Source organism: Coregonus lavaretus (assembly GCF_964263955.1).
Source record: "Coregonus lavaretus genome assembly, chromosome: 33".
In the NCBI taxonomy this organism is placed as follows: domain Eukaryota; kingdom Metazoa; phylum Chordata; class Actinopteri; order Salmoniformes; family Salmonidae; genus Coregonus; species Coregonus lavaretus.
Window position 1 is genome coordinate 9,490,867 of NC_140020.1, and position 13,562 is coordinate 9,504,428.

The following is a 13,562-nucleotide window of genomic DNA, read 5'->3' on the forward strand; positions in this document are numbered from 1 at the left end:
TGTTCACTATATGTCTGCTGCAGAGAGATCATGAGAAAGCTCAGTCAGGGGAATAACAGTGCTGAAATCATGTTGGCTCACTATTTAAAAAGAAGATGGAGAACAAGCTATAGGATGAAAATTAGCAGAGTTTTGGCACAGGTACAGCCGACTAGGGCTAGCTTACGCTACCTAGCAAGAACAAAATATTGTTTAGTGCTAGGGCAAAAAAAAAAGATATGCACCCCTTGGGGTCCCTAGGACCGAGTTTGGGAAACGCTGCTCTATGGGGTCTTACGTCAGAGTTGTTTTGGCCCAGACTTAGGCCTACACGTTGAAGTCGTTTGTGGCCTGTCTTTAGGCTATGTACAATACACAACACAACAGCCTGGGGTGTCTGCAGATTTCCCTGAGGGGTGCTAGGCTGCTCCTTCTACTCTACTGTAATCTCACCACAGGAACAGGATCAGCTGGTGGTTGGACTCAACAACATGATTATTGGAGACCTGGCTACAGCAAGGCCCATTAGAATGTGTTTAACGTGAGTCTGCTGGTGTGCTGCTCATCTGCTTAGGGTAGGCTACAGATACTCTACAATTAGGGTGCGCCCCAAATGCCCTGGTCAAAAGTAGTGCACTATAAAGGGAATAGGGTGCCATTTCGGTACTAGTCTAGTGCCAGTGATGAAATTAAGCAAGCACCCTGAAAAGAGGATTTCAAAATATATAGGCCATTAAACTCTCAAACATACTGGGAGTGAGTATTAACCATTCCATACACAATTGTACTTGATCTCTTGTCTTCATATGTGAAGTGCTAGCCTGTACATTTGTAATAACTTGTAGGCTAATTGCCCCTCAGGGATAAATTACGTTTTTATTGTGTGAATTAAATGTAATAACTGTTTGATGGCTTTAGGAAAGGAACCAGCCTCTAATGGTCCCCTGTGACTGTCCTCTTGTCTTGCAGTGTCATGGAGGATGGGAAGCCGGTGTGGGCGCCCCACCCAGCAGATGGGTTCCAGCTGGGGACCATAGTGGACATAGGAGCAGACAGCTTGACTATCGAGCCGCTTAAACAGGGGCAGAAGGTGGGTGATCACACACGCATGTGCAAAAACAGACTTCTATGATCGCTATAACATTTTCCACCCAGATAATTTACATAATGGTGTGGTGTGGAGGCCATCAGTGAAACATCTGCTTCCGAAACTCTATAGATGGTACCCTATAGATCAAGGGTACTCAACTCTTACCCTACGAAGTCCGGAGCGTGATGGTTTTCTGTTCTTCCTGGTAATTAATTGCACCCTAAATCAGTCCCTGATTAGAGGGGGAACAATGAAAAAAAGCACTGTAACTGGCTTCAAGGACCAGAGTTGCGTTTGAGGGCTATACATGGTACCCTACAGATGGTACCCTGTAGATGGGACCCTATAGATGGTACCCTGTAGATCAGGGATCATCAACTAGATTCAGCCGCTGGCTGATTTTTTTCTATTTTTTTTCTTGACAGATATATTTGACCAACAGATATATTTGACTAAAACATAATCATTTCAAACCTTGCTTACATTTGTATACGATAACACGATAACAAAATGAAAATCACTTGGAGCTGATTTCCTGGTGTTTTTACAGTATTTTATGTCCAACAATGAAAATTCAAAAAAATCAACAATTGTATTTATTTTTGCTCCGAAAATGAAAACCACCCGCGGGGTGCTAGTTGGGGAACCCTGCTGTAGACGGCACCCTGTAGATCAGGGGTCTCCAACAGGTCCATCCACAGCTACCAGTAGCTGGCAGCCCACCTATGAGCAGCTCGCCAAACAATTCTGAAAGTACATGCAATTTTCATATGTTCCACAGCAAACTGTCATAAAAAAATCTCACAAGTATCTGCAACTATCTAATCAACGCAACATTGACAGTATCCCAACCCATGGTACCCCATGGGAATCGAACCCACAACCTTGGCGTTGCAAGCAAGCGCCATGCTCTACCAACTGAGCTACACGGGGTACTGCTAAATCATTTCCAGTAACAGTCCGTCTGTGTGGTGCGTGTGTGCGTTTGTCTATCACTCAATGCGTAGCCAGTTGATGTGATAACCATCTTGTGGGTTGACAGAAATAGTTTCCCCAAAACCTTCTCAATTAAATGTTAATTGCAAAGTAGGCTAACCTGACAGAAGTATATTATTTTGTATCTATTATTTGTTATTTGCAAACATTTTATAGGTCCCCCCTTAGAGTTGTTTATTAACCATTATTTTACCAGGTATATTGATAGTACGCTCTTTTCTCTTGTACAATAAGGACCCGGGGAAGAGTTGCAGGGGAGAGGAGAAGAGAAGAATGTGCCTATTTGAAAGCTAGTAAAAAATGTGTAGCTTGCGACATGTTACATTTTTTAAAAAGTACCTCTCATGCTAGAAAAGCTGCCCTACAGAGGGTGACCTACAGAGGGTGACCTACAGAGGGTGACCTACAGAGGGTGACCTACAGAGGGTGACCTACAGAGGGTGACCTACAGAGGGTGACCTACAGAGTGCTTTCCCATAGAAGCCACCAGTCACTGCTAATTCACTTTTCCACTAGGCTAGATCATGTGTTACACTCTGTGCAAAGCTCTTGATGTTAGCCAAACCTAGTTTCTATGGTAACTCATGCTTCCTTGTGTGGCTTTGTCATCAGTTGAATGTCTTCCTCTAACAATCTGCTCACTTAGTGTGTTTACATCTGGCCCATAAAGCATGGGACTCTGTCAGATCCTTTATTATGAAGGAAGCTGTGTGTGTGTGTGTGAGTGTGTGTGTGTAACGGGTGTGTGTGTGTGTGTGTAACGGATGTGTCCTTTCTCCGGCCGTTATGGTCAGTTCTAGGCCCTAACAGGGAGTGTGAGGGGCACAATGTGTGTTCTGTCCGGCGGCAGCCAGTTTGTGCCAGTGTACGGCGAGCTCCCTTGTCACCCTTTCAGAGCAGCAGCAGCATACGCAGCCTGGCAGACCCCTGTAGGGGGACTTCAGGAGAGAGGGGCTGCTCAGTGCATGACACCACGTCACACTCACAGCTTTAGCCACAATGGCAGACTCTGTGGCCCACAGCGTTAGGTAATGTGTCCCAGACTGGGGTTGCGTCCCCAGTGGCCCCCTATTCCCTATATAGTACACTACTTTAGACCGGAGCCGTATGAGCCCTGGTTGAAAATATTGCACTATAAACGGAATAGGTTGCCATTTGGGACGCTGATAGTTTCTGCACTGTTTCACTCTGCCGTGGTGTCGGTGAAAGAGTGAGAGACCGAGGGGGGAGGGGCGTGTTTAAATTCAGGGGGCATTGCGTCATCCTCCTCCACCTCCCCTTCCTTCTCCCCCTCTCCTCTTGCCTTCAGTCACCTCACGTGGCCCAGTGCTATGAAATCCTGCCAGTTTGGGCCCAGAATGTGATACATTCCATTGCAGGAAATAATGAACTGACTGTATGTCACCTTGGCTTCTTCAACCTTGGAGATTTTAAAACCCTCTTGCAGTGCCTCTTTATTTGGAGAGACTAAGGCCACATCCCAAATAGCACCCTATTCCCTATATAGTGCAATACTTTCAAAAGTAGTGCTCTACATATGGAATAGGGTAATGGAATAGAGTGCTATTTGAGACACTGCCTAAATTGCTGACCCAGCAGAGGCCAACAGGGCCCTATGGCCCACAGGAGGGAGCAGGGCCCTATGGCCCACAGGAGGGAGCAGGGCCCTATGGCCCACAGGAGGGAGCAGGGCCCTATGGCCCACAGGAGGGAGCAGGGCCCTATGGCCCACAGGAGGGAGCAGGGCCCTATGGCCCACAGGAGGGAGCAGGGCCCTATGGCCCACAGGAGGGAGCAGGCTCTGGCTGGGTGCGTCCCATATGGTACCCTTTTCCCTACATAGTGCACTACTTTTGACCAGGGGTTAGGGCTGTGGACTGGATTAGCTAACTTTGAAAACATGGGGATAAACTATGTATTTCTTTGATGTCGCTATCAACTTAGCTACCCCCTTAGTGTGGACTTTTTACACAGAGTTTGTTTTTGTGACAAATCAGAAGCATGTGACCGTGTTTTCTTTCAAGCGGTAACTTCTCAAGCTCCCCTGGGACTTAATGGAAAGTGGAGGGAGGGAGGGGTGGAGAGAGAGAGAGAGAGAGAGGGAGAGAGAGAGGGGTGGAGAGAGAGAGAGGGAGGGGTGGAGAGAGAGGGAGGTAGGGAGGGAAGGGGGGGAGAGGGGTGGAGAGAGAGAGGGAGAGAGAGCTGTGGAGGGAGGGATGGAGAGAGGGAGGGAGGGAGGGAGGGGTGGAGAGAGAGGGGGGAGAGAGGGGGAGAGAGAGCTGTGGAGGGAGGGATGGAGAGAGGGAGGGAGGGATGGAGAGTGGGAGGTAGGGACGGAAGAGGGGGAGAGAGAGGGAGAGAGAGCTGTGGAGGGAGGGATGGAGAGAGGGAGGGAGGGGTGGAGAGAGGGAGGGACTAGTAGAACTCATCAGCCAGACTAACCCGTTGGTTTTGTCTCACACACGGAGTCACGCTAACTTGCAATCGCAATGTGCTTTGAGACGCTTTTAGGATTCCGAAATAACCCATAGCGCTCACCAAATGTTTTTACCATAAACACGTGCTATGAGTAACACACACATACACACACCCTACTAACGCCAAACTAGCTCCAGCCTCACAACACTTGGCTAGCTGTATTGTTTTTCCTGGGCCATGCATGTGTGCTGAGAATGCTAGTGAATAATACATGGTGGCTGTACTCTGCAGTGGAGGTGCTGACCGATGACCGTGAGCCAGAAGAGGGGAGGGGCTGCAGCTTTCAGCCAGACTCCGCCTCTCTAGCTAGCTCCCAGCCCCCAGATCCTGTTTCTGCCTCTCCAAATAATTAATTGTCCCCTGATGTGTCACTCACTGCTGCGTACGCCAGGGCCTCCTCCTGCTGTTGGTTCTGTTTGATTGAAGCAATGGCCTCCGAACAGTCACTATTTTTAGTAGCTCGTTGGGAGTGCAAAAATAACACATTGACAGACTTGAAAAGACTCCTGATTTATATAATTAAAAGCAAGCACATTGATTGGAATCCAAATAGACTTAATTATTTTTATTTTCTCCTTTCTCTCTCCTTTGTTTAATGTTCTAAGCCACGTGTACTTGATGTAGTTGCCCACTCTTCAACTCTTATACATTAGAAAGAGAACAGCATAGTGCCAGCATAGTGACGTGCTAAAAGTCATCTTTCACCTCCATCTTGTTTTTACAGAGCTTTACGGCCCAGATCAACCAAGTGTTCCCGGCTGAGGATGATGTCAACAAACATGTGGAAGACAACTGTGAGTTTATAGCACAAACACTGCTATTGTTTTACCATAAGTCTTCAGTATCCACAAGGTTTTTATGTTTCTCACCATCTCATAAAGCTACCCTAACTGACACTTAAGTGTTTTTACAGCACTATATGAAGTTATGAAGTAAATTACAACCCTGAAACTGTCGCCCGATGCAAATGATTCCCCTGAGGATTGAGGAATGCCATTTTGTGGCAATATGTTCTTATGTGTTTTCCATTTTGATCCATCCTCTTCTTTTGAAAGTTTGTGATTAGCCTGTCTTAACTTACTTTAGGTCTGTTGTTTTTCAGGTTCTTTGATGTACTTGAATGAAGCCACTCTCTTGAACAACGTCCGTGTGCGGTATAGTAAAGATAAAATTTATGTAAGTACTTTATAACAGACATAGCTACAGTGGGGAAAAAAAGTATTTAGTCAGCCACCAATTGTGCAAGTTCTCCCACTTAAAAAGATGAGAGAGGCCTGTAATTTTCATCATAGGTACACGTCAACTATGACAGACAAAATTAGAAAAACAAATCCAGAAAATCACATTGTAGGATTTTTTATGAATTGATTTGCAAATGATGGTGGAAAATAAGTATTTGGTCAATAACAAAAGTTTCTCAATACTTTGTTATATACCCTTTGTTGGCAATGACACAGGTCAAACGTTTTCTGTAAGTCTTCACAAGGTTTTCACACACTGTTGCTGGTATTTTGGCCCATTCCTCCATGCAGATCTCCTCTAGAGCAGTGATGTTTTGGGGCTGTCGCTGGGCAACACGGACTTTCAACTCCCTCCAAAGATTTTCTATGGGGTTGAGATCTGGAGACTAGCTAGGCCACTCCAGGACCTTGAAATGCTTCTTACGAAGCCACTCCTTCGTTGCCCGGGCGGTGAGTTTGGGATCATTGTCATGCTGAAAGACCCAGCCACGTTTCATCTTCAATGCCCTTGCTGATGGAAGGAGGTTTTCACTCAAAATCTCACGATACATGGCCCCATTCATACTTTCCTTTACACGGATCAGTCGTCCTGGTCCCTTTGCAGAAAAACAGCTCCAAAGCATGATGTTTCCACCCCCATGCTTCACAGTAGGTATGGTGTTCTTTGGATGCAACTCAGCATTCTTTGTCCTCCAAACACGATGAGTTGAGTTTTTACCAAAAAGTTCTATTTTGGTTTCATCTGACCATATGACATTCTCCCAATCCTCTTCTGGATCATCCAAATGCACTCTAGCAAACTTCAGACGGGCCTGGACATGTACTGGCTTAAGCAGGGGGACACGTCTGGCACTGCAGGATTTGAGTCCCTGGCGGCGTAGTGTGTTACTGATGGTAGGCTTTGTTACTTTGATCCCAGCTCTCTGCAGGTCATTCACTAGGTCCCCCCATGTGGTTCTGGGATTTTTGCTCACCGTTCTTGTGATCATTTTGACCCCACGGGGTGAGATCTTGCGTGGAGCCCCAGATCGAGGGAGATTATCAGTGGTCTTGTATGTCTTCCATTTCCTAATAATTGCTCCCACAGTTGATTTCTTCAAACCAAGCTGCTTACCTATTGCAGATTCAGTCTTCCCAGCCTGGTGCAGGTCTACAATTTTGTTTCTGGTGTCCTTTGACAGCTCTTTGGTCTTGGCCATAGTGGAGTTTGGAGTGTGACTGTTTGAGGTTGTGGACAGGTGTCTTTTATACTGATAACAAGTTCAAACAGATGCCATTAATACAGGTAACGAGTGGAGGGCAGAGGAGCCTCTTAAAGAAGAAGTTACAGGTCTGTGAGAGCCAGAAACCTTGCTTGTTTGTAGGTGACCAAATACTTATTTTCCACCATAATTTGCAAATAAATTCATTAAAAACATTTTCTCAATTTGTCTGTCATGGTTGACGTGTACCTATGATGAAGATTACAGGCCTCTCTCATCTTTTTAAGTGGGAGAACTTGCACAATTGGTGGCTGACTAAATACTTTTTTTCCCCACTGTATATCCTGCTGTCTGCCTCATCAATCTGGTTTTAAACAGCTGTGCACCATGGTGAACAGGCCACAGGTTGAACCAGCACGGGTGATGTCAATAGAACACCCACTCATCATTATCATGCTACAGCCCTGCCACTTCAGTCTCTCTGTGCCTACTGTACTGTATGTGTTGTGGTGTGGTGTGTCCCCTCCCTCCCTGCTTGTCAGTGTGATGGCCAGGGCGTGATGGCCTTGTCATTGTCACTCTGGGCTGCCAGGTGTCTGCTGGGAGGGAGGGCAGTTACAGTGGCACACACACACAGCTAGCTCTTGTTGTCACTGTCTCACTGCTGGCACCTGTGTCCAACCCAGGCTCAGGTGACCTCTGTAATCAGCCAGGGAGCAGAACAGAGCCAGGGAGCGCTATCTTGTTCCCCACTGAACTTAATTAGGTCCTCTGAGGTGACAGTGGGAGGCAGAGGGACGTGGATGCCAGCAGGTGCGGAGAGGAGACCGATGGGACACTTGTTTTCCAACAGGTGGCATCTAGTGGCTGCAGTGAGGAACTGCCTGCTTTGTCCAATGGAAGAGTGTTAGGCAGATATCAATGTGTTAATTCCTTTTAGCAGTGTTTTGTTAGGTCACTGAGAAAAAGCTGGGTGTTATATCAACACAAGTTTTCTCTCCCAACAGCATTGGATGTGTATTTTTAAGTACAGCGTCTTGCTAAAAACAGATTCCTATAAGTGTACTAGTGTATTTCTGACTTCTCTTTGTTTTTCTCCCAGACGTTTGTAGCTAATATCCTGATAGCAGTGAACCCCTACTATGACATCCCGAAGCTCTACACTCCAGAGACCATTAAACAGTACCATGGGAGGTCCCTGGGCACCCTGCCGCCCCACGTCTATGCTATTGGTGAGAACTGCTGAGGAAGGAACACACAGGCTGCGTTCCAAATGGCACCCTATTCCCTACATAGTGCACTACTTTTGAGCAGTGCTCATTGGGCTCTGGTCAAAAGTAGTGCGCTATGTAGGGAATATGGTGCCATTTGGGACGCAAACACAATGTCTCTCTGTGCCACTGTTGGGCTGTGTTACACTTCCACATCTGTCCACCAGAGAGCAGTCTATAGTCATTTTCACAGTATTCTCAGTCTTTGCTTATCAGTGAGATTTAGCTACCTATTAACAATGAGCATTCATTGTGCAGTTTGACTTTGCTAATGCGAACATCGTCTTGAGGATTCCATTCAGAGAAGTTGTATATCACTGAGGTAAAGGATAAACAATAAATACTGTGTCATCTAGCATGTGATTTAGAAGTACAAGGAGCATTTATTGTACAGTTTGCATGGCTAATGCAACCATAGGCTTAATTTATGATCCCATTGAGATACATTTTGTGTCACTGAGAAAAAGGAGAGGGTAAACAAACTGTAAACACTGTCTGGATGTGTGTCTCTGTGTGTCAGCTGACAAGGCGTACAGGGACATGAGGGTGCTGAAGATGAGCCAGTCCATCATCGTGTCCGGGGAGTCTGGTGCCGGGAAGACTGAAAATACCAAGTTTGTCCTCCGGTAAAGTCATGACATTTCCTGTGTATCGTCAACACACAGGATGTGTCCCAAATGGCACCCTAATCCTTTTGTAGTGCATAATTTTTTTTACCAGATCTAGTCAAAAGTAGTGCACTATATAGGGCAGGGTTCTTCAATTCCGGTCCTGGAGGGCCGAAACACTTCTGTTTTTTATTTCTACCTGGTAGTTAATTGCACTCACCTGGTGTCCCAGGTCTGAATTAGCCCCTGATTAGAAGGAGAGGATGAAAAACAGAGGTGTTTCGGCCCTCCAGGACCGGAATTGAAGAACCCTGATATAGGGACGCGGGTACCATTTGGGACGCATACCCAGTCTGATCTGGCAGGCTGTTTGTACTTGTTTATGTAAAATAAGTATGTTCTGAGAGTATTCACATTCACATTAAAGGGGAAGCTCACAAAGTTTTACCTGTAGACTTATTTTCACTCTTTATAAGATTTGTAGTTGATCCCTATTATTATTATTATTTTATTTTTTATATATATTTTTCATTACAGAGGAAATTGGTAGACACATTTTGATGACTCAGCAAAATGTGACAACCTCTAACGAAACAAAATATAAAATAAAAATGGTTTGGGGGATCAACTACAAGAACAGAAAGAGTGAAAATAAGGTCATATGTAAAAGTTGGTGAACTTCCCCATTAACTCTGATTCTTTCTTTCTGCCCTGTAGATACTTGACAACATCCTATGGAACAGGTCAAGATATTGATGAGAGAATAGTTGAAGGTAAATATGAATTTCACTTCCCAGCAGCATGACCTAATACCACACTGTATGGATTTGTGTTTTAATTGCTATTCTTCTTCATCAATCCCACAGCCAATCCCCTGCTAGAGGCTTTTGGGAATGCTAAAACCGTCAGGAATAACAACAGTAGTCGCTTTGGGAAGTTTGTAGAGATCCACTTCAACGAAAAGGTACAGCAGCACCACTGTAGAATAATTCACTATCAATGAAATCATCAGACAACAACACCAAAATAGTGTTCAAATACGATTTGACAATTCTTTCAAATACTTTGTCTGCTTTGGCTTGCATCGCGTGCCAGATGGGTGGAGATTACTGTTTTGAGACTTCTGTTATTTCCATTGCACCAGGCAAGCTCAATAAAGCCCAGCTTAAAGTGATGCTCTCGAGCTTTTGTGTAATTTCAGCCAGTACTTTTGAGTAATATGTCATCCATTTCAATTAATATTTTTAGCAATTCGTATAAGATGTTCCGAATTCCAATTTGTGCAATATTTTACAAATTTGTAAGTGCTTAAGATCCCAGACTGCATCTTTAAATATTTAAAATGATTTCTAATAGTATTTGAACCCAGTTCTGATGCTAATTGAACCTGTGTTGTTGTGTCACTCAGAATACTGTGGTGGGAGGCTTCGTGTCCCACTACCTGCTGGAGAAATCCAGGATCTGCCAGCAGAGCCACGAGGAGAGGAACTACCACATCTTCTACCGGCTGTGTGCCGGAGCCTCCGAGGACATCAGGACCAAGTTCCACCTGGAATCCCCAGACGCCTTCAGGGTGAGTGGGGCCTACGGGCCAGCCTTGTTCCATGTGTCTTGTCCCTCCAGAGTGTATACGTTGTAAAAACTCTCCTCCTGCTGTGTCCACTATTGAGCCCCTCTTTTAAAGTTCCCTGTCTGTTCCCGCTCAGCCTCTGGCCCTTTTCAGCCTCTGGTCCCTTTCAGCATCTGGTCCCTTTCAGCCTCTGGTCCCTCTCAGCCTCTGGTCCCTCTCAGCCTCTGGTCCCTTTCAGCCTCTGGTCCCTCTCAGCCTCTGGTCCCTTTCAGCCTCTGGTCCCTCTCAGCCTCTGGTCCCTTTCAGCCTCTGGTCCCTTTCAGCCTCTGGTCCCTTTCAGCCTCTGGTCCCTTTCAGCCTCTGGTCCCTTTCAGCCTCTGGTCCCTTTCAGCCTCTGGTCCCTCTCAGCCTCTGGTCCCTTTCAGCCTCTGGTCCCTTTCAGCCTCTGGTCCCTTTCAGCCTCTGGTCCCTCTCAGCCTCTGGTCCCTCTCAGCCTCAGGAATATGAGGTGCTTTGACTCCAGCTCTTGACAGCAACATTGTCCACTGTAATTGAGATATACAAATGGAGTGATGCATTGATAATTGCAGTGACATTTTTGCTGATATCCAATTCAACTTGGACATTACTATTGACGTTTGGAGATCCTGGCTCTCGGCAGAAATTTTAGAGGGCTCAGGCACATCCTGCGAGAGGTGCAGATTAGAATATAGAATTAACAACAGCACCCAGATAAGTCAAATGTCCTCTCTTTCACATCCAGTACAGATTTGCATCTAATGGATCCTGAATTGAAACTGGATTTGAGCAGCTAGACAGAAAGGAAGTTGCAGAGAAAATATAGGATTTAAGTAAATCAAACTTCAATGCTGACACATACATACATAATTTCAGCGTGGCTCCGGAGGTAGCCTACATCTCCCCTCTCATATTCTCATAAAATGTGTGTCATTTGCAGTACTGCTCTTATTTCTATCTGTCCAGTGATGCGATTCTTCTGGGCAGTAAGCAAGGCAGTTCTGCCTGACCGAGCTACCCTCCTGTAATAGTCTCATCTGTTTTAACTTTTTTTCTGCTGATCTGGAAACAAAAAATGAGGTGGAGGGGGAAGGGGGTGAGAGATACAGAATCCTCCCAAAGGCATATCTCTGTAATGAAAACCTTTGTTCCGTTTCAGCTGAGAATGACTCCTCTCGTAGAAAACAAGATAAGCCACCGGGTTCTGTTCTGTTCTGTTTTTCTCTCCTACCCACCTGGGAAGTTGTTGTCGCGCTCATCATCAGGCCTATCTCTAGTGACAGGCAGGAAGAGAGCAGGCTACTGAGAAGTCATTAAAAGTCGCACAAAAGCAAATACGGAGAGGGATAAAGGTATTTTGTGCCAAATATAAACAATTTGCCGTGAACAATGGTGAATGCTCACGGCTCTGTATTAGAGTCCACACAGAGACAGTGATGTGGATATATTACTTTACTTTGACTTTCGAAAGTCATTAAGTTTCCCGTATTGCAACTGGTCATGCATGGTGTCTGTGATGTGTTGACGATCATGTTAAACCATCACAAACCGAAGCTGGCACTAAGACCGCACTCAATGAACTGTATACGGCCATAAGCAAACAGGAAAACGCTCATCCAGAGGCGGCGCTCCTAGTGGCCGGGGACTTTAATGCAGGGAAACTTAAATCTGTTTTACCTAATTTCTACCAGCATGTTAAATGTGCAACCATTTGGCCATTCTGACCATAATTCTATCCTCCTGATTCCTGCTTACAAGCAAAAACGAAAGCAGGAAGCACCAGTGACTCGGTCAATAAAAAAGTGGTCAGATGAAGCAGATGCTAAGCTACAGGACTGTTTTGCTAGCACAGACTGGAATATGTTCCGGGATTCTTCCGATGGCATTGAGGAGTACACCACATCAGTACACCACGCTGCTGCTACTCTCTGTTTATTATCTACGCATAGTCAATTTAATAACTCTACCTACATGTACATATTACCTCGACTAACTGGTGCCCCCGCACATTGACTCGGTACTGGTTCCCCCTGTATATAGCCTCGCTATTGTTATTTTTACTGCTGCTCTTTAATTATTTGTTACTTTTATTTCGTATTATTTTATATTGTATTTTTGGGGGATTTTGGGGGGGTATTCTTTCTTAAAACTGCATTGTTGGTTAATGGCTTGTAAGTAAGCATTTCACTGTAAGATCTACACCTGTTGTATTCGGCGCATGTGACAAATACGATTTGATGGGATATTCAATAGATGTTTTAGGTGTTGTAAAAACTATGTCATACTGCAGTATATTGATCCATGCAATCTGCTGCTGTTTGCTGATTCTTGTCTATGTTGCAGTATTTGAACAGAGGATGCACTCGCTTCTTTGCAAACAAGGACACAGACAAACAGATCCTTCAGAACCGGAAGAGCCCAGAGGTACGGTACATATCTTAATCTCTCTCACCTCCCTCACTCTCTTTCTCTCAATCTCTCACCATCTCTCCCCTATATTGGTTTAATTGTATCTTCACTACTCCAAGTATTCCAATATCCATGAAAACCACAGAAGGAAACCCTCCCTCTGATCCGTAGTTTTTGGCCAGGATTCCCATTGCTATCTAATGACAGACGGTTTCCCATCTCCAGAACTAATTGGAAATGCACTAGGCACAACTCTGTCTGCGGAGAGAGTGAACAGAATGTACTTTTCTATCCCCATCTGTCTCAATGGCTTTTACCTTTACTTAATGGCCTGCTCAGTCAAAGAAGGATCTTTTTTTTTTGTCTTGGTCTATGGATACAGTGGCTTCCAGTAGTGACATGTTTTACTTATAACGTTTTTAAATTCCCACAAAGGAGCCAACAAGTTGTTTTATTTTCATTCTGGTCAGAATAAAACCCCTTGTATATTACCTCTGGAAATGTTGTTCTCTGAGATGTGATGCAGATAAGCAGCAAACATTTGAATTAGGAAAGGAGCCACTGACATGACCGTATGGATAGATGTAATGTACCGCATCAATGAGAATTATTTATCCTCCCAACGAAATGACTTCCTTGCTTTGCCTTCTCCCTTTGATTAATTATGCATACAGCTGTAAGTACTCCATTATTGCAGCTG

The 13,562-nt window shown here is 45.1% G+C and overlaps 1 protein-coding gene across 1 annotated transcript in view; it reads left to right on the forward strand.

Moving 5' to 3' along the window:
• Positions 1–13,562, forward strand: part of LOC311108801 (unconventional myosin-VI-like) — a 107,044-nt gene that overhangs the window by 25,203 nt on the left and 68,279 nt on the right. The window contains exons 2-10 of the mRNA XM_084151563.1: positions 949–1,069; positions 5,268–5,337; positions 5,646–5,719; positions 8,089–8,218; positions 8,778–8,883; positions 9,583–9,638; positions 9,732–9,829; positions 10,274–10,438; positions 12,797–12,877. Of these exons, the coding sequence (XP_084007689.1) occupies positions 953–1,069; positions 5,268–5,337; positions 5,646–5,719; positions 8,089–8,218; positions 8,778–8,883; positions 9,583–9,638; positions 9,732–9,829; positions 10,274–10,438; positions 12,797–12,877 (897 nt within the window). The 5' untranslated portion in view covers positions 949–952. The remainder of the gene's footprint in view (positions 1–948; positions 1,070–5,267; positions 5,338–5,645; positions 5,720–8,088; positions 8,219–8,777; positions 8,884–9,582; positions 9,639–9,731; positions 9,830–10,273; positions 10,439–12,796; positions 12,878–13,562) is intronic.